The sequence below is a fragment of the Oryctolagus cuniculus genome, chromosome 10 (assembly GCF_964237555.1).
Source record: "Oryctolagus cuniculus chromosome 10, mOryCun1.1, whole genome shotgun sequence".
NCBI classification, from domain to species: Eukaryota; Metazoa; Chordata; class Mammalia; order Lagomorpha; family Leporidae; genus Oryctolagus; species Oryctolagus cuniculus.
The window spans coordinates 114,682,581-114,702,890 of record NC_091441.1 but is presented as its reverse complement, the minus strand read 5'-3'; the positions used below and the strand labels follow the sequence as shown (position 1 = coordinate 114,702,890).

Genomic DNA, 20,310 nt, shown 5'->3' with positions numbered 1-20,310 from the left:
CCAAGTAGGTGCAGAGGCCCCAGCACTTGGGCCATCCTCTGCTGCTTTCCCAGGTATATTAAAAAGGAGCTGGATTGGAAATGGAGCAGCCGAAACTTGAACTGGTGCCCATTATTGGATGTAGGTGCTGCAGGCCATGACTTGAATTCCCTGCGCCACAGGCGCCAGCCTCTCTGACTTTTCAAACCTTCAAAGATTGAAGATGACCATATTTGATGACCTGAAATAATGTTTCAGTCTTGAGTAGCATTTCTCAAAAAGAATGATCATGCATTCAAATGCATAACATACTTTGATGTTGGGGGTCCCCAAGGTTGCCCCTGTATCTGGAGATGAGCTGGAAGACTTCACGGGGCTCAGCTGCACTGAAGGCGGTCATGTTCAGAGTGATGCAGTGAGAAGTCGTAGACAGACAGGAGATCACACCACATACTCTTTCCCTGGCAACGTGTCCCCATGCTCTCAGTGTGCACGCTGGTCACACAGGGTACCCTTTGCATAGCATGTACCAAAATCGCCGACTGTCGGAAGGGAACTGGGTGTTCAGCAGAAACCACATTGTTTGTACCATCAGTTCAGGCACAGTGAGCGCTATCAGTGTAGGGAACTGTCGAGCAGCTGAGGTCCTAGGCGTGGGCCAGCCTTGGAAGCAGGGCTTTCCAAGGCGAGCAGTCCTGGGCCTGTGATTTCTGTGCATGTGGGAAGTCAGTGTGTGCCTATCACGAATTTCTGGTGTAGGCCTTTTTTGTCTAGTGTCTTCCAAGTTTCCAGCATGGAGTGCCCTTGTTTGCAGCTTCCATACCCAGCTTTTTTCTTTTCTTTTCTAATGTGAATGCATAACAGCCTTACTGTGTATTAGCAGGGAACTGGATCGACAGTGGAGCAGCAGGGACATGAACCTGCACCCATATGGGATGTCGGCGTCACAGGTGGTAGCTTTACCTACTATGCCACAACACTGGCCCAGTGAGGTCCAGTTCTTATTTTGGTGGCTCAGAGGCAGCACACATGGGTTCTCATGCCACCAGTGGAGTGTAAGTTTTAAAGGCAACATGTGGACAAAGGCAGCATAATAGGGAACTCCGTTTTGTGGGGGAAAGGTCAGGGCTATGTGACAAGGCCAGAGTCTGTCTGGACCTACTGGTTACTCTCACCTCTAAATCTTGTTTTAGTATTTGTGTGGTAAGAGTTGTAATTACATTCCTTATTGGATTACACTCCTCTTGCTTTGTATACCTCCTTGTTCCTGGGCTCTGCTGGGACATGTCCTCCCTCAGGCCACTGAAGGAAGGCACCTGTCACTTCCGCAATTGTCAGTTTAAATATTAAGTCCTCTCCTAGATTTTAATAAGAGCAGCACTATTTTGGGCACCAGTCATGGGATAGGTACTGTACTGGGCACCTCAGATATGTTGTAACTATACCCTTACTAGTGTTGGATTGAATTTACACTTTCTGAAACTAAAACAACCTTATTATTACAGAAGCAGAATTTGTTCATGGTAGAAATGTTCAAACATATAGATCAGGAAAAATAGGAAGATAAAATTACCATATACTTTCTAACTATTACACATCTTTATAGATTTTAAAAACCATGTATTTATCTCGCTTACCAGAATAAGATCCTGCCGTATATGTTTGAAAATTTTTTCTTAGGGTAAAATAAATTGTCTTAGAAAACTGAGACTGTCGGGGCTGGCGCCATGGCGCAGTAGGTTAATCCTCCGCCTGTGGCGCTGGCATCCCATATGGGTGCTGGTTCTAGTCCTGTCTGTTCTTCTTCCAATCCAGCTCTCTGCTGTGGCCTGGGAAAGCAGTGGAGGATGGCCCAAGTCCTTGGGCCCCTGCACCCACATGGGAGGCCTGGAAGAAGCTCCTGGCTCCTGGCTTCGGATCGGCATAGCTCTGGCCGTTGTGGCCATTTGGGGAGAAAACCAACAGAGGGAAGACCTTTCTCTCTGTCTCTCCCTCTCACTGTCTGTAACTCTACCTCTCAAATTAATAAATAAAATCTTAAAAAACAAAACAAAACAAAACAAAAAACACCAGAGACTGTCTCCATTAACCAACAGCTGCTTTCCCTCCTCCTCCAGCCGCAACACCCACCGTTCTGATCTGCCTCTGGCTGCGGCTCACCTCGTATTTCATGCTTGTAGAATCTCACCATATTTGTTTTTGACTGGCTATTTCACTTAGCATAGTGGCCTCAAGGGTCATCCATATGGTCAACTGTGTTGGGACTCTTTTCCTTTTTAAGGCTGCTTCTTGTTTATCGTTCATCAGTCCATAGACCTCTGGGCTGCTTTCAGCCGTCAGCTGTTTTGAGTGCTACTGCTGTGAATGGGGACCTGCAAGGGCCTGAGTCCCTAATCCCTTGCTTTGTAGCTGCACCCAGAAGCTGAATTGTTGGATTGTATGCTAAATCTGTTGTTAATTTATGTTTTCTATAGAAGCTGCACCATTTCACTGAACAAATGGGTAGTCAACAACTTCATGGAAGGGGTGGGTGTGGGGAGCAACTGGGAGCAACTCGGACTAGACTAAGTTACTGGAATTAAGACTTATTCTATGCATCTGCTCTCCCACAATATGGCGCTGGGAGAGGAGGAAACAGCTTCTACACAGCTGCCTCCAGTTCAACCAATAAACAGCAGGATCTGCTCCTGATTGGAGCAGAGCAGCGTACTCGGCGTGTGGGTAGCAGAGTTGGGATTGGTGGAAGAGGACTATAAAGGAGGAGAGAGACAACATGCACCAGGGAACATCTATCTGAAGGAACACCTGTGCAGCCCCCGAGAGAGCCGGCTGGCGGTGTGCCGCTCCCCCGCGGAAGTGGGGAAAGTGGCAGGGGGAACCGCCCTTCCACAGAGGTGGAAGGGACGGTAGCCAACTTGGGAAGAACCAGCAGCAAACCCGGGGAGGGCCGAGCAGACCAAAGAACAGCACCGGGTCCTGTGTCGTTCCTCCGCGAAGAGGGGGAGCGACAGGTGGGTGCTGTGGCATAGCAGGTAAAGCCACCAGCTGTGACTCCAGCATCCCATATGAATGCCCATTTTGAGTCTTGGCTGCTCCAATTCCAGTCCAGCTCCCTGCTTATGCACCTGGGAAGACAGTGGAAGATGGCCTGAGTGCTTGGGCCCCATCCACCCCACATGAAAGACCTGGAAGAAGCTCTGGGCTCCTAGCTTTGGCCTGGCACAGCCCCAGCCATTGCGGCCATTTGGGGAGTGAACCAGTGGATGGAAGATAACTCTCTCTCTCTAACTCTGCCTTTCAAATAAATAAATAAATCTTTAAAAAAAAAAACTTTATGGAAAATAGAATTAAAATGAATTCATTTTGGTGCACAGGAAAGTTCAGATCCATGCATATACGGAGTCTTCAAAAAGTTATGGAAGATACAGATTATGAAACAGCTGTACCTGGTGGTCCATTCTTTTTAGTTAATGTTCAACTTTCCATCAAAATAAATTTTCATTTTATCTAATACTTAGTCTATACTAAAATTTCCCCCGGCTCAGTCCCCAGGTGCTGGTGAGCTGGCGAGTCAGTCCAGATCTCCCACGAGGGTGGGTCCACACAGCAGACAGCCTGGACCCAGGCACTCTGGACTTGGAATGTGGGCGCCACAAGAGCTGTCCTAACTGCTGCACCATTTGCCTGCCCTGGATGTTTTTCAAGGTTCATTTATGTTGTGGCATGCGTCAGGCAGTATTTTTTTTTTTTTTTTTTTAAGATTTACGTATTTTATTTGAGCTATAGAGATACAGAGAGAGGAAGAGAGAGAGAGCGCAAGATGTTCCATCTACTGGTTCACTCCCCAAATAGCTGCAACTGCTGGAGCTGGGCTGATCCAAAGCCAGGAACTAGGAGCTTTTTCTGGGTCTCCCAAGTGGGTGCAGGGGCCCAAGGATTTCAGCCATCTTCCACTGTTTTTCAGGCCATAGCAGAAAGCTGGATCGGAAGAGGAGCAGTCGGGACACAAACCTGCACAGCTATGGGATGCCAGCCCCACAGGCAGAGAGGCTTACCCCACTGTGCCATGCACTGGCCCCATACTTCATTCATTCTTAAGGCTAGATAGTAGTCCTTTTATGGTTGCATTACATTCTGTTTATCCATTCATTAGTTGAGGAAATATTCGGTGGTTTCCACTTTCTGGCTATTATGAATAATGTTGCTGTGAATGTAAATATACAAACATTTGTGTGGATACATTTTCACTTTCTTGGTAAACATCCAGGCATGGAATTGTTGCATCATATGGTAGACTTATTGTTTTATTATTTTTTTGTTTGAAAGGCAGAGAGATAGAGCAGAGAAATCTTCTACTAGTTCACTTCCCAGTTGCTTACAACAGCCGAGGCGAGGCCACTCCCAAGACAGGAACCAGGAACTCCATCCTGGTCTGCCACATGGGGGGCAGGAACCTAAGTACTTGGGCCAACACTTGCTGTGGTACATTAGCTAGAAGATAGACTGGAAGTGTAGAGTCGCCGGGAGTCAAACCAAGCACTCTGAAATAGGATGTGGGTGTCCCAAGTAGTGGTTTAACCTGCTGCACCACAATACCTACCTCTCTGTTTGTGTGTTTAAGATACTTAGCAAGCTGTTCTTCAAACTCAGCTCCCCTTTCTTGTTTTACTTTATAATAAAAAAATTAATTTATTGAGAGGTAGAGAAATACAGCCAGAGCTCCTATCTGCTGGTGTGCTCTCCAGATGTCTGCAGCAGCTGGAAGCCAGGTCTCCCACATGAGTGGCAGGGGCTCAGCTACTTGAGCCGTCCATCACCTGTTGCCTCCAAGGATGCACATTTTAGAGGAAGCTGGAATTAGAAGCATAGCCAGGATTCAAACCTGGGCACTTGGATGTGGAGGTGGGTGCCCTAAGCAGTATCTTAACTGCTAGGTCCAATGCCTGACCCCTGCTCCACATTTTTGTGTGACCCTTACTTGTTAAAGAAACCAAGCTTGGGTCCCACATATGCCTGTATTTATCTAGTTGCTTTCTCATCATTTTTTTTTAAACTTCAATTCCCTGTATTTCCTATGAACTGGGTGTTAGATCTGGAGATATGTTAAATTTAAGGTAAACATTTAGAGTCCATCACAGGTTATGTTGTATGGTTCATATCAGGTCTCATCAGCAAACACAGAATATTTGAGCTATTTTTTTTTTTCCAAGTGGATGCTGGGTCCAGAAGCAAGCCTTTAGCTTGGAGATTAAGATCCCTGCCACTTTGGCATGCCTGGGTTTGATTCCCAATTCTGGTTCCTGACACTAGCTTCCTGCTAATGCAGACTTGGGAAGTAGCAGTGACGGCTCAAATAATTGGGTTCTTTCCACCCACTAGAGAGACCTGATTTGAGTTCACGGCTTCCAGTTTGAGCCCTGACCACTGTTGGCCTTTGGGGAGTGAACCAGTGGGTAGAAACTGTTTATCTCTGCCTCTCAAATAAATACCATGAAAAAAGAAATTGGGTCTGTCCTCATTTGTTGAAAAGTCTGTTCCCCTGGTTGAATTACCTTGACACCTCTGTGGAGAGTCACTAGCTGCTGTTGGTGTGGTTCCCCGTCAACCTTCCTGAACTGCTTTGTCTCTTCAGCTCGGCAGGACAGCTGTGCTGCGCCTTGGGCCCCCTTCCCTGCTCCAAGGCCTAGAATATGCGTCCAGGAAGAAAGGTTGAATATGGGGCTCAGCTCCCAGGGACCAGTCTTCTGTTGCCTTTTTGTCAGTTGTCTAAAAACAGTTGTACATATTATGTTCCATTTTCTAAGGTTTGCTTTATTTTATAGTGGGAGGACAAGTTCCATACCCATACATAGCCAGAAGCAAAAATATGAACTCTGCCTCTTCTCTCCTCCCCCACTTCAGTTGTTACTAAAAGTTTTTTCTTTCTTAAGGTCTCAGACCATTTATTTTCTTTATATAATTGTATTTGTTAGACAGATTTTACTTTTTTGAAAGCAGGACATACAGAAAGATCTCACATCCGCTAGTACACTCCTCTTGTGCCCGCCGCTAGGCCAGGCCACATCCAGAAACCAGACCTCTACTTAGGTCTCATGGTCTCAGACAGGCACTCCCGTATGAGATGAGCGTCCTCAGTGGCATCTTTTTGTTTTATTTTTCAGCTTATTTATTTGAGAGAGTTACAGAGGAGGAGACACAGCAAAAGGTCTTCTGTCTGCTGGTTCACTCCTCAAATGGCCACAGCAGCTGGAGCTGAGCTTATCCAAAGCCAGAAGCCAGGAGTGTCCTTTTAGCCTCCCCATGTGGGTGCAGGAGCCTAACCGCTTTTACCATCTTTTAATGCCTTCCCATGCCATAGCAGAGAGCTGGATTGGAAGTGGAGCAGCCAGGACTCAAATTGGCGCCCTTATGGGATCCTGGTACTACAGGTGGTGATTCTACCCACTACGCCACAGTGCCGGCCCCTTCAGTGGCAAAACTGCTGTGCCAAACATCTGCCCCATCCGGTGCAGTTTTCATTGCAGGTGCTACATTTGGTTCCTTTTTCTTCTAGCTCCCGTTCCCCTCCACATTATGTTCTGTTCTGTAAACCCTTCAGCATATTGAGCGTGTTTGTAGTAACTGCTGTTAAGGGTCCTTGTCTGCCGATTCAGTCATCGGTCCGTTAGTGTTTTGTTTTTCTCCTGGCATCTCCAGTCATTTTCTGTTGGATGCCAACCATGAGTTTGTAAGCATATGGATTTTACTCTCTTCCTTAAAGCGTATTCAAGAATGTTTTGATTGACAGTAAGTTACTTGCTCTCAGCTTGATTGCTCTAAAGCACAGTGCATTGCGCATTAATAGGATGGATCTTTTACCCTAGAACCAGTTCAGCCTCGTGCCCTGGCGTTCCCTCTGTTCCTTGAGTCTCACAAGGGCTCTCCTCAGGCTGGGCAGAATTAGACTGTCTGTCAGTCGCACTGCTAGCGGTTCTTCCTTCGAGGCCAGGATTCAGGGTCTCAGTGGAATACTCTGACATGTATATCTTCTGATGTCAGAGTATCTCATTTGATCCTCAGCACAACAACCCTGCGAAGCAGGCAGTGTAACCTTCACTCTATAGACAAAGGCGGCAAAGCTCAGGGAAGCTGGTTTTGTGACTTGGTTATAAGGGGAAGACATGTATAAATACATGTCCAGTGTCCGATCGAGTCTTGACATATAATATGCTAGGCTTAAAGAGTATGCTAGTTTTATAGAGCAAAGTGTGCTTCTAAAATCTGTATGTTTCTGTATGCCTCCAGGTATTTTATGCATGGTGTGTGTCGGGAAGGAAGCCAGTGCCTATTCTCACATGACTTGGCAAACAGCAAGCCGTCCACCATCTGCAAATACTACCAGAAGGGCTACTGCGCCTATGGAACTCGGTGCAGGCAAGGATCCGCAGCTGTCCCCAGCTCGTAACACTGTCGTGAATACTGTTGGACTCAAATGCTTCATCTGGAACCTGGCTCTTCATGAGGGGGCATTTTTCTGTTGTTTTAAGTTTTTATTTATTTGAAGAGCAGAGAGTATGCATCTGTGATTCACTCACAACAGCCAGAACTGGGCCAGGCTGAACCGGAGTCCAGACTCAATGTGGATTTCGCAGGGACCCAAGTACCCGAATCATGTGCTGCCTCCCAGGGTGCACATTAGCTGGAAGCTGGACTGTAAGCGGAGCGGGGGCTTGAACCTAGACACTCTGATACGGGATGTGGGCATCCCAAGCAGTGACTTAGGTAGCAGCACCAAGTGCCCGCCCCAGTTTCATAACTCGTAGATGAGAAGAAGGTTTATGCTTTTGTAGCACAGAGGTGATCTGTTGTGTCCTGGATCGCTGCACTTCTTTGCTCCTTCTGCACAGTGGGGGCATGGGAGTGGGCCTGTGTATGCTGGCAGTGCCCAGGCTGTATCTGACTGTTAGGCTGGCCCCTTGTCACCATTTGGGGACTTCTGCCTAAGAAGCACTGAGGCCATGAGACCCTGGGAGGATTCAGTCTAGCATCTGTCTGGAACTTCCAGGCCCTTGAGCAGCCTAGAGCACCCTGTCAGTCCCATTCAGGTCCCACTGGATGGTAGGCAGTTCCTACAAACGGAGGCACTTTGCAGTTCAAACTCTTGTCTGCCTGCCACGGGGAGCAGGAGGGCTTTTGGTGGCAGGGAGGGTGGAAGGCTGTGGTGCTGCTGTCCCTGCCTAATGTGCGGTGTGGTGTGTTCTGTTCAGATACGATCACACGAGGCCCTCTGCTGCAGCGGCAGGCGCTGTGGGTGCCCTGCCCCATGCTGTGCCCTCCCCAGGCTGCCACAGTCCTCGCCCTTCTTCCGACCTCACTGTGTCTCTGGTGAAAACGCACTCAAACGAACCTGGGAAGCGTGAAAAGAGAACACTGGTACTTAGAGACCGAAGTGAGTGACCTGATGACTTTTGGCACTTTTTTTTTTTTTTTTTTTTTTTTAAGATTTATTTACTTATAAGGCAAAGTGACAGAGGGACACACGGGAGTCTTAACCATTGGGCTGAACACCCACCCCATCTCCTTTTTCTGTTATGTGTTTTAGGATTTATTTATTTGAAAAACAGAGCTAGTAATAGATCTTCCATCCATCATTCATTCCCTGGTTCACTCCCCAAATGGCAAAACAGCCATGTCTAGGATGCGCTGAAGCCTGGTCTCCCACATAGGTGGCAGGGACCCAGGCACTTGAGCCATACTCTGTGGCCTTCCTAGGCACATGAGCTAGAAGCTGGATCACTAGGAGTAGCCCAGACTCGAACCATCACCCTGGGATGCCAGCATCACAGCGAGTGGCGTAACCCGCTGTCTGCGTTGCCGGCCCGTGTCACCTGTTTTGGAAAGCAGTTTTGGCCTTTTGTGCTTCTTCTTGGACTTCTCTCGTCAAGGGTTCCCCCAAGCTCACATCTCCCCAGGATGCCGATGCAGGCACTGGCACTGTTGGGAAATGGGCTCCGCCTGCTGCAGAGCCGTTGGAAAGCACCTCTGGCCTCGTGCCCACGTCTGGGTTGAGCTCTGCATTAGGAAGACCAGAAGAAGGGATTTTTGTCAGCACGGAGCTGCCGTCTTCAGAGTGTGGCTGTCCCGTTGGCAAGACAGCACTCAGTTCAGAGCTGAGCAGTTCCATAGAGCATGCTTCACTGTTTGACTTGAGGTCAGCGTGGGCAACCTCGGCACACAGAGCAGTGTCGGGATGTGGGGGGTGTCATGCCCTGGGACAGGGAGGGCAGAGGCTGCGGGTTCTGGAGAGTCTGCAGCGCCTCCAGTTGGCACTGTGAGGTAGGCAGGTTCCATCCTGAGCAGGGGCCATGGCAGTGGACGTGCTGGGAGGGCAGCCCCAGGGTGCAGGCTGTCTGGGGGGGAGGTGGCCGCGGCACTAGGCTTTTATTCAGCTTGAGTTTCAAATGAGAGGTAGTTTGGCTTAGAGAGAACCCCACTGTTTCTGTTGCCCTCAATGTAACTTGCCTTTGACTCGTGTCTGAGTTTTTTTGCTTTAGTATGACTAGTCCATGTATGACATTTTTAGACATGCCCATTGTAAGCAGCAGTTTTAGTGTTTGATGTGTAAATATATCATGTTCTGTTTTGGCGTTTCCATCTTGCCATGTGTGTGTGTGTTTTTTTTTTGTTTGTTTGTTTGTTTGTTTTTTGCTTCAGCACTCCTACTGAAAGAAGTGGCATTATGAACATTTTAAAGTGTTCTGTTCTTTATTTCTCTTTGGCCTGTTCCAAGGCTGGAACTCCTTTGAGTTGCATGATTGGTTGGTTTTGGCTGATGGCTTCCTGTAGAGATGGGGCGGGTTTCATTTGTGTGCACTGTGTGTGTTCTGTTCAGATCTCTCAGGCTTGGCCGAGGAAAAGGCTCCTCCCAGCGCAGTGAGTAACCCAGGCAGCTGCAGTGACCCCCAGACCAGCCTGGAGGTGAAGCCACATTCCTACCTGGACGCCATCAGGAGTGGCCTCGACGACCTGGAGGCCAGCAGCTCCTACAGCAGCGAGCAGCAGCTGTGCCCGTACGCAGCGGCCGGGGCGTGCCGGTTCGGGGCTGCCTGCGTCTACCTGCACGGGGACGTGTGTGAGATCTGCAGGCTGCCAGTCCTGCACCCCTTCGACCCCGAGCAAAGGAAGGCTCATGAGAAGGTACAGTCGCACAGCTCTGTGTGAATTTCCTGTAAGGTACAGTCACACCGCTCTGTGTGAATTTCCTGTAAGGTACAGTCGCACCGCTCTGTGTGAATTTCCTGTAAGGTACAGTCGCACCGCTCTGTGTGAATTTCCTGTAAGGTACAGTCGCACCGCTCTGTGTGAATTTCCTGTAAGGTACAGTCGCACCGCTCTGTGTGAATTTCCTGTAAGGTACAGTCGCACCGCTCTGTGTGAATTTCCTGTAAGGTACAGTCGCACCGCTCTGTGTGAATTTCCCGTAAGAAATGCAGAAGCTGCTATGCGACAGGCTCGTCGTACGCCCACATCTCTTGCCAATGGGACCTGCATTGTGTACCCAGCTTCATGGCGTCCTAGTTTCAGGTTCTCTTCCCACTTCTCAGTTTGCCAAGTTTGATTTGCTTACAATAAAGAGAAGAGGAGGCTTCAGAGGTGGGGAGCCTTGCACAGTGGAGCCCTCCCTGAAGCCACGCAGTGCTGCGCTGGGAGCCGGCCACGCTCTGTGTTGGAAGCGTTGAGGCACCACATGATAGGATCTGAGAGCGAAATGTAGGAAGGGACCTACAGGTCCCGCATGGCCTGCCCTCCCATGAGGCTTTGTGCTGGGCCAGGGCTCTGACGATGGCAAAGGCACGTAGGAGCCTCGCGGCTGCAGTGCTGGGGGCCAGGTTCCTTCAGGTTCGGGACGGACATGGTGGCCACCACGTTCAGGGCTCCCCTTGTGGGAAAGGGCGTGAGCAGTGCAGCCGAGGCGTCGAGGGCTGAGTGCTGCCTGCCTGTGGACTGGGAGAGGCAGATGTGTGTGAGGATGGGGCTGTCTCCACGTCTTCCCAGGGGACAGGGTGGTGAGCACAGAATTGGAGCTTTCCTCTCCACCTGGTCATCTCACATCTGTGCCCAGTGAGCTCCCCAGGCCAGCTCAGGGGAGGGACTCGGGGCACGCCTAGCGCGTGAACTCATGACGTCACGTCACTGGGGAGAGGTAGTGCCGCTTACCTGTGACTCTCAGGCTGAGGACTGCGGAGCATTTCTGATAGAGCTGAGGAAGGCAGTGGCCAGAGGAGCCAGGAGACCAGAGCTCTGGTCCCAGGAGCTCTGCCACCCCGCCGTGGTCCTTACAACCCGTCTGGACCTCTGGTCTCAGCTCCAAGCTGTGCCAGAAAGCAGGTGGCTGAGAAGACCTTGCTGTATCGGAGAGAGGCCTGCGTGCGGGGCCTGACCCTCCACTTCAGGACGTCCTCACGGGGGCAGCGGGGCAGTGGCCTCTCCTTGGGTGCGCTTCACTGCTGGGTGTCACCGTGTCCTCTCTGCACTGCAGATCTGCATGTCCACCTTCGAGCACGAGATGGAAAAGGCCTTTGCCTTCCAGGCGAGTCAGGACAAAGTGTGCAGCATCTGCATGGAGGTGATTCTTGAGAAGGCGTCCGCCTCCGAGAGGCGGTTTGGGATCCTCTCCAACTGCAACCACACGTACTGCCTGTCCTGCATCCGGCAGTGGAGGTGTGCCAAGCAGTTTGAAAACCCAATCATTAAGTAAGTACAGCCGGGGTGGTGGCCGTTGCCAGCAGGGCCCTGCCTCGCCCTCCCCTCCCCGCAGTGTCTGCGGGGCCCTGGCCCTCCAGCATGGAGAGGCGGTGGCGTCTTGACCTGCTGCACCACAACACTGGCCCTCTGGTTGTTTTTGTTATTCACACTTGAAAGGCAAAAAGGTGGGGGGGGGGGGTGAGGGAGGGGAGAAAGGAGAGTAGCTCCCCTCTGCTGCTTCACTCCCCAACTGTGTGTAGCAGCCTGGGGACCTGACCCAGATCTGTGCCTTGCAGTTAAGTAACACGGAGCAGCTGGATCCCGTTTGTTCCTGCACTCATCTGCTGGTGACCCTCTGGGCTGTCGCCGCTTATAGGCTGTACCTGCTTGTGGGCAAGTCTCTGTGGTCATGCTTTTTCTCCGGATGTGTACCTCAGCGGGAGACCGCGAGACCCCAGGGTCACTTCACAGTTCCCACCAGCAGTGACAGAGCATTCTGCTTTCTGTCCTCACCAACGTGTTTTATTCCCGATTTTAAGCAGCCTCATGGGTGTGAAGCATCTCCTGTGGTCTCAGTTTACATACACCTTGTAGTGAATCATGTGGAGCATTTTTTATGCCCTTCGTGGCCATTTTGGAGAAATGCCTACTTTGTTCATTTTAATGAATTTAGATCATTAATTTGAAAAGTTAAGTTACAGAGAAAACAAGAGAGATCTCTGATTTGATGGTTCCCTCCCCAAATGGCTGCAGTGGTCAGAGCTGGGTCAGGCCAAAGTCAGGAGCTTCTGGGTCTCCTGAGGGGCCAGGGTCCAAGGAGCTGGCATCCAGTGGGATGCAGGCATTGCAGGCATTGCAGGCGGCCCCTGAACCTGCTGCACCACAATGCCAGCCCCTTTACTTTTATTTTTCATGCCTGAGAAGAACCTGTGTTTAACAAGAAATAAGGTTCTTAAAGTCTGTAGTGGTCACACATTAGAGCAAGGAGTTTACTAGTGGAGTGTGCCCAAGAGTTGGAAGTCACATCCCCCTTACCAACCTCATTCTTATTCCAGGTCTTGTCCAGAATGCCGTGTGATATCAGAGTTTGTAATTCCAAGTGTGTATTGGGTAGAAGATCAGAATAAAAAGAATGAGTTGATTGAAGCTTTTAAACAAGGAATGGGGTAAGTGCTTCGAGCCTGCCTGGCTCCCGTTCCAGCCTTTGTCTTTGCCTCTCTAGGCCTTCCCCTCTCTCCTATAAGGATGCGGTCTTAGGAGCTTGGGACCTTCCTACTGTCAGGTGACAGGCTGGGCTGGGGATGCAGAGAGGGAGGACAGGGTGCAGGGGGTTTCCATCCGCTGGTTCACTCCCCAAAAGGCCGCCACAGCTGGGACTGGGCCAGTCTGAAGCCAGGACCTTGTTCTGGGTCTCCCACGTGGGTGCAGGGGACCAAGGACTTCATCTACTGCTTTCCCAGGCCATGGCAAAGAGCTGGATTGGAAGAGGAGCAGCAGCTGGGACTCAAACCCTTGCTCATATGGGATGCCGGCGCCACAGCACCGGCCCCGGCTTGCTCAATCTCTAAACTGGGCAGTGAGCCCCAGGCGAGCTGGGTTGTTGGTGCTGAGGTCAGCGTGGCACTTGGCTGTTCATTCATGAAGCCACTGTCCGACAGGCCTAGTGTTGGAAACCACCAGACAGAAATCCCAGCCAATACAGCTCGTGTGCTAGTGAGGAAGAGAGCACAATCAATAAGGAAAAGACCTGTCAGAGGCAGCTGGGCTCAGGAGAGGCATGAAGAGGGGCTGAGTGAGGAGGGCTGCGTGGCAGTGCGGGAGCCGAGGCAGTGAGCCATGCAGCTGTGACACAGCCAAGGCTTGAGACGGGAGGGGGCAAGGGGACAGGCTGGGACTCTGGCCGGGAAGCCAGGGATGCTGGGGCAGGGTGAGGAGAGAGCTGTGTAGTTGATGGTAGACCAGACTTCCTGCCAGCAGATTGGTTTTGATCAGAGCAGTGCTGGGATGGGCTTGCTACTCTGAGAAGGTCACTATGGTGATGTGGTGAGGACCAGCGAGAAGAGCGGGAGTGGGGGCCACAGAGGAGGGGTGAGAGATGGTCGGGTTTACTGATGGACCCACAATGGTGGGGGAGAGACGAGCTCATTGGACGCACTTGCAGGGTCACTGCTGCACACAGCTGTGCTGGACTTGCCCCTTTATTGACCAGCTGACTTATTTTCAGCCACTGGTTCACTTCCTAGATGGCCTCAACAGCCAGGGCTGGGCCAGACCAAAGCCAGGAACTTGGAATTCCATCCCAGTCTCCCCCAAGGGTGGCAGGGGCCCACATGCTTGGGCCATGCTCTGCCGCTTTCCTAGATGCGTTACTGGAACAGCTGGGGCTCGTCCAGTGTTCACATGCGATGCTCGTATCACAGGCAGCAGCGTAACACCAGCGTTCAGGGAAGCAGCATAGCCATCAATGCCCAGCAGGCAGAGCTGCTGGGACAAAGTCCCACGCCCGGTCATGGATCGGGTCACCCATCTGTTGGCTGCATGGTGGCAGTGTGGGTCTGACACCACACGTGTACGTGACGCTGCTACTCGGAGCACGTGAGCTGTGCTGAGAGACAGACAGGATTCACCAGTTCTTAGGGCGCTCCAGCGGGGGAGCAGCACGCGTTCTGTTTCAGTTCCTGCAGCTGAAGTTGAGATCCGGTTGACAGGGTTGGTTTCTTCTAGAGGCTGTAGGGGACAATCAGTGCAGCGTCTTCTGGTGGCTCCAGTAGTCCTCGGCGGTCCTTGGGTGGTACCAGGCCAGCCGCTGCGTCTGCCGTCACCTGACCTCCTTCCGGGTTCTTTTCTCTGCTCCAAGGACATGGATCAGGACCCACCTGTCACCCAGCAGGATCTCCTCTGGAGGTCCTGAGCCCATTAATCTGCAAAGACCATTCCCCCCGCCCCGAAATGACGCCACAGGGACAGGCACCAGGGCTTGGATTTGGACGTGAGGGCCGGTGTTGGAGCCACTACACAGGAAACTGCAGAGCATCAGGCTGTGCTGTTTCCACAGTGTAGCCCTTCTGTTGGGGGATTCCACTGCAATGTGCAGCTTTTTAACTTTAAAAAGATGGCTTTTCTAGGGGTTACAGTATGTATACTCTGAGCTTTCTGTCAGAATTACTGTTCCTGTCCTGTGTACCAGATACAGTGCCCATCCATTCTACTTACATACACTGTAAACCCCACAAGGTCACAGAATTCCTGCCTTTAAAACCTTGGTTACTTAAAAGGAAAAATATTTTTTTGTTACATAGACTTTTGGTATTTCCAGTGCTTGCTCATTCAATAATGTCCCCCTGGGTTCTGCACCGGTACCGCAGTGTAGACTTCTCTCCTGTCTTGCTGCCCTCAGCGGTACTGCATGACCCGTGTTCACCTGGCACTGACGGGTGTGCGGCACTGTCGTCTAGAGCGGATGTGACGTGGACAGGAGGATGCGTGTGGGCACGGTCGGTGCCATTTCATGCGGGAAACTTGAGCATCCACAGGCCTCGGCATTGGCTGTGGAAGGGTGGTGCTGCTTTTATGTGGCATCATTTACCTCCAGCCTCGAAAGTCGTCGCCTGTCACTCGGTCTTGCTGGTCTCCCTGTCTGTGCCGTCTGCCCTTCGACGGGCATGGCTCTCGGGTTTTCCTTCTTTCTTCACTTTGCAAACATGTTACATCCCTGTACCAATGGCCTCTGTGGCAGCTGATGAGAAGCTGAGGGCAGATTTACTTCGTTATTTGAAAGAGTTACACAGAAAGAGGAGATGAATAGGTCTTCCACGTGCTGGTTCACTCCCCAAATGGCCGTAACGGCCAGGGCTGGCCCCTCCTCTACTGCCATCCCAGGCCAGAGCAGAGCTGGATTGGAAGTGGAGCAGCTGGGACTTGAACTTGTGCCCACATGGGATGCTGGCACTGCAGGCAGCGGCTTCACCCACTACGCCACAGCCCTGACCCCGGCAGGTGCACTTCTAATGTGTCTGTTTCTCAGGCTGTGTTCATCTTGGTCTTCTTCATAATGTATTCTGTTATTCTCTGTATCTGAGGTTGGCATTCCTAGTGAATTTAGGGCAACTGTAGCCGTGCGCACCACAGGCTTTCTGATGCTGTTCTACCCTGGGGCTGCTTTTTTGCACCTTCTTCCCTGTTTATGTCCTTGAACTTGGTTGTTGTGGCTGCTTTGAAACTCTAGTCATCCAGAGGTTGGTGTCTTGATTGCCTTTTCCCTTACAAATGGCTCACACTTTCCTGATTTTAAGCTGGACTTCTCATGCGGTTTCGCCCTGCACTTTCGCACAGGCAGGGGTACGGCTTGGACTCCGCAGCCTGTTCGGTGTCTCTTACAGAGCCGGGTTGCTGTCAGCTTGCACGTGGCCAGGGGGCTCTGGAGCGCCTCAGGCCCCGCGGCTGCGTGTCCTGTCGGCCAGCCTCCCTCTGTGGTCCCCACTGAGCTGTGCTGTCGGCTGTCTTCTTCAACAGTCCGCCTTCAGCTGCTGACTCCACGGAGCTGCCCTGCCTTTGCTGGTTCTCCACTGCCTGGAGGACTTGAACGCTACTGCTGCCTGTGTGGAGGGTCCCACCTGGTAGGAGCTTGCTGGGCCACACTAGGAAGTGCAGCTGTGTGTAGTGTTTCCTTTACCTTAGCTTGATGTTTTCCCATGGCCCGCTCATGTCATTCTATGGTGTGTCCACGAGAGGGCGGTGAGGCACAGGGACCCTGACTGCAAAGGAGATCTGCTGAGGAGTGGCCTACACGCTGCCTTGTGCTTGCCCTCTGGCCTTTCCTGGCCTTGCTTGCCAGACCTTCAGGGCACCCGCTGCGATGGTGCAGCTCAGTGTGCAGATGCCTGTGCCAAGACCCACAAGGAAAGAGATGAGGGTGAGTCTGTAGAGGCCCTGGATCTCAGCTTGGCCCTGGTCTTCAGGGGCACCGTGATAAGTAGAGGAGAGGCTGGGAACGGTAGGTCCCGGACTTTGACCAGTTTAGTGAGTGGCTGGCAGGCAGGCAGGCAGCAGAGGGTGGCTTCTCATAGCTTGGAGTGTGGGGACCGCAGGGGGCAGAACCAGCACAGTTGGGGAACTCTGATCTGCCGAGTTCACTGCTGCTCTGCCGGACGTGGGAGTTAGCATCCAGGTGCCCCGCTCAGACTCTTAGAACCCAGGGACAGGCCGGGGCCCTGCACGCCACATCCAGCCCACATCCGGGCACTGTTCCTTATGCCCCTGCGTTCCACCCTGGGCCGTGGGCTGACTGGTTTGGGCCTTATTTTTACTACTTGCCCCTTCCTCCATACTCCCACATAATCCTCTGGTTTCCTGGGCAGTCCTGACTTTTCCTCAGTGTGGAACCATTTTTTCATTGTAGCAAGCAGAAGGAATTGTAGGCGTCTGGGGGGAGTTCACACTTGCTGGCTTCCATAGACCTGTACCTGTCCTACGTATTTAAAGCTTCTGGGGCTGGCCTGTGACACAGCAGGCTAAGCCACCACTTGTTGCACTGGCACTGATACAGGATGCCAGGGCCCAGTCCAGGCTCCGATCCAGCTCCCTGCGAATGCGCCTGGGAAGCAGCAGGTAAGGGCCCAGAGGCCCTTGGGCTCCTAAACCCATGTGGGATGCCCAGGAGGAGGCGACTCCAGGCTCCTGGCGGCCATTTGGGGAGTGAAGAGATGTAAGATCTGTGTTTCTCTCTGTTGCTAAAACAATTCAGAGCTGGGGTCTGAAGTACATGAGGCATTAGGACACCCTGCTCTAAGAGTGGGAACTGAGGGAAGTGGAAGGTGCCCCCTCCCGTGGCTCCCAAGTCCCAGGGTCCTGGGGCAAGGAGGAATACAAAGTGGCCTGGTGCAGCTGCTTTTGGAACTTAGAGCAGGGGCAAGTAGCCACCAAGTCTGGCTGAGCCCTTAGGCTGCTGTCTGACACAGTTGAGTCTCCAGCAGGTTTGCCTTCTGTGGGAGATTAACATCACAGTGGGGAGGGGGAGTGTGACCTACTCGCAGCCTGTTTGCCCACCTGTCCCATGACACAGACCGAGTTCTGGCATCACAGGCGCTGTGCCAGCAGTGGCACATCCTGACCCCATATTCTCTCACCAATCTCTTGATTCCCCCCTTCCTTTTCAGAAAAAAAGCTTGTAAATACTTTGAGCAAGGCAAGGGGACCTGCCCATTTGGAAGCAAATGCCTTTACCGCCACGCTTACCCTGACGGGCGGCTGGCAGAACCTGAGAAACCGCGGAAACAGCTCAGTTCCGAAGGCACCGTGAGGGTAAGACTTGGCTGTCCCTGGTTGGGGGCCGTCCCTGCCCCTCCCTAATGCAATTCTGGCAGTGGAGAAATGGGGAAGGCAAGAACAGGCCACACAGCCTGCCTTCCCGTCGCCTGTAGCAGTAACCCGGATGTGTGCTGTCTTCACAGTTCTTTAATTCAGTGCGGCTCTGGGATTTTATCGAGAACCGAGAAAGCCAGCACGTGCCCAGCGCTGATGACGACGTGACAGAGCTCGGGGACCTCTTCATGCATCTGTCCGGAGTGGAGTCGTCAGCACCCTAACGAGTCAGTGCTTGCCCCCGCATCCTGGGCCGTGCCGGGCCCCTTGCACTGCAGCCTGAGACGGAGTGTTGCTTGGCATCGAGTGGGTTGTACCTACCCTTGATCTCATGCACTCCCGTCACTGTAGCCTTGGGAAGAGTGAAGGATATAAAGTAACCTACTGAGTACCTGGAATCACTTCCGCTAGCTGATGTCTTAGTTGTAGCCCCTGCCCTTGAGGGGGCGCGCTGGGCCTGTGCAGACTGACAGCTTGCACACAAAACCTGCCTCCTGGCCTTCCTGTTTCTCTCCCTCAAATTCATCAGGCCCGCCAGCAGGGCGTTCTTCAGCCCAAAGAGCCGAGTGCAGAGCTGCAGCTCTGGGCCAGGTGCTCTCGGAGGCTCGTTCCTGTGTTCAGCTGTGCAACAAGCCGTCAAAATCCTCCATCACTTGTCCCCATCAGGGAGGCTCCTGAAGTAGTACAAGTACTGGACAGGCAGCCAAGTTCAAGGCAGGGCCTCCAGCCAGAGTCGTCCATGCAAACCAAGTCCCCACTCTCACCCACTGGCTCGTGCCCACCAGAGTAATTACATCAAGGGCTTCAAACATACACACATACTTAGACAAGGTGAAGTTCGCACTGAAGCCAGCTGTTCGTTCTTACCTGGCTTTGATGTGAACTCTGAAAACTTGAGGGCATCCAGAAGGTTCTGGTTAGCAGTGGTCCTGAACAGGCGCGAGGGCAATCAGCTGTTGACATTTGAAGCACACAGAACCTTCTGAGTCAGAGCAAACCCACCCCAGGCCTGCATTTAGCTGTTTGTGTTAAAAGCTAGATACCAAATACACTGTAAAATCCATTAAAGTGTGGGTAGAAGATCTCTTCCCGGAGTTTAGAGTGCTTTTTGCTCGGTGCACATAGCTGACTCTTCACTAGGGATGGTAAAGAACACAGACAAGAGCTCCTGAGGCTTGAGCTCTGCTCCGGGAGGGAGTGAACGAGGGGAGAATTCCAGCTACGCGTTCTCAGCGTTACTTTAAAAAAGGAGGTAACAGCCATTAAAGCTAAATTTAATTTATTTTATTAAAATAACATAATTGAGGAACCATCAGATAACTGTATTTTGTCAGGCGCAATAAAAACAAAATTAAAACCCAAATCATCAAGAAAACCTCTTATTACTGGCTTCCTTGCATACACAATGATATGAGTCGAGACAAGGCTGGCTGTGCAGCCCGCCCCATAGGGGCAGCTCCTGGAAGACGAAATTCAGCATGACGGAAGACTGCTCCCTGAGAGGGTGGAGATGGGGAGGGCCTTGCTCGGAAAGCCGTCCCAGCGCGCTGGGCCCGCAGGGGCTGTCCCCAGTCACCTCCCGTAGTACCGAAGCAGCTCCTCCGGGCAGTCCTGGGCTGTCTGGTGCAGTATGTGCAAACTGGGCTGCACCAGCTCTGACGGAGTCCCTGCTGCGAGCCGCATTCCTCTCAGGAGCGGATGGCACCTCCCGTGCATCCTCCCACCAGAGGGCTGGCCGGCTGCCTTGACTTCCCCTTGGAGTAAGCTTCCTCTCTCAAGACGACTCACTGAGCTGACAGCGCGGCCGCCTCCTGTATTGCCATCTGTATCTACTAATGCAGCCGGAGAAGGCTGGGCTCTGCGCGCTCCCGAGAACGAGGGGGCGAGCAGGACAGGCCAGCATGGTGAATGGCTTCCTTCTCCCAGGGCCAGAAAGGGTAGAAAAGAAGGCAACGTGAAGTGAAGGCCCAGTGAGTAGTCTCGAAGGTCCTTAGCAGCAGCAGCTTCTCTGAAAACATGCGCTCTGCGCCCAAGAAAGGGAGCAGAGAAGTGGTGCCTGCGGACGTCCCTACCTGCCCGGCTGCCTGAGCGCAGGTGCAGTCACTAGAAGACGGGCAGTCTCGGGGACGTGGTCAGCGTGCAAGCATTGATGTCCTCAGTGTGGGCTGCCCGGTGGAGGGATGGCTCAGAGGCGCTCCGGTTGATCTTCGGCAGAGAGTGCTGGAGCAGCTCGATGGAGGACAGGAT

The 20,310-nt window shown here is 52.1% G+C and overlaps 2 protein-coding genes across 15 annotated transcripts in view; one reads left to right on the top strand and one right to left on the bottom strand.

Moving 5' to 3' along the window:
- Nucleotides 1-19,426, top strand: part of MKRN2 (makorin ring finger protein 2) — a 27,433-nt gene extending 8,007 nt beyond the window's left edge. For 3 of the 6 annotated variants that reach the window (XM_008260414.4, XM_008260413.4, XM_051851727.2), the window contains exons 2-8: nt 7,264-7,392; nt 8,226-8,407; nt 9,851-10,155; nt 11,498-11,712; nt 12,759-12,869; nt 17,859-18,003; nt 18,153-19,426. In XM_008260414.4, coding sequence (XP_008258636.1) covers nt 7,264-7,392; nt 8,226-8,407; nt 9,851-10,155; nt 11,498-11,712; nt 12,759-12,869; nt 17,859-18,003; nt 18,153-18,287 — 1,222 coding nt within the window. In that variant the 3' untranslated portion in view covers nt 18,288-19,426. Of the gene's footprint in view, nt 1-6,140; nt 6,504-7,263; nt 7,393-8,225; nt 8,408-9,850; nt 10,156-11,497; nt 11,713-12,758; nt 12,870-17,858; nt 18,004-18,152 lie in introns of those variants that run through there. The other 3 variants (XM_070051092.1, XM_070051091.1, XM_008260416.4) reach the window with 2 other exon arrangements.
- Nucleotides 19,326-20,310, bottom strand: part of RAF1 (Raf-1 proto-oncogene, serine/threonine kinase) — a 91,141-nt gene continuing 90,156 nt past the window's right edge. For all 9 annotated transcript variants that reach the window (XM_051851723.2, XM_070051084.1, XM_070051087.1 and 6 more), the window contains one exon: nt 19,326-20,310. In XM_051851723.2, the coding sequence (XP_051707683.1) occupies nt 20,167-20,310 (144 nt within the window). In that variant the 3' untranslated portion in view covers nt 19,326-20,166.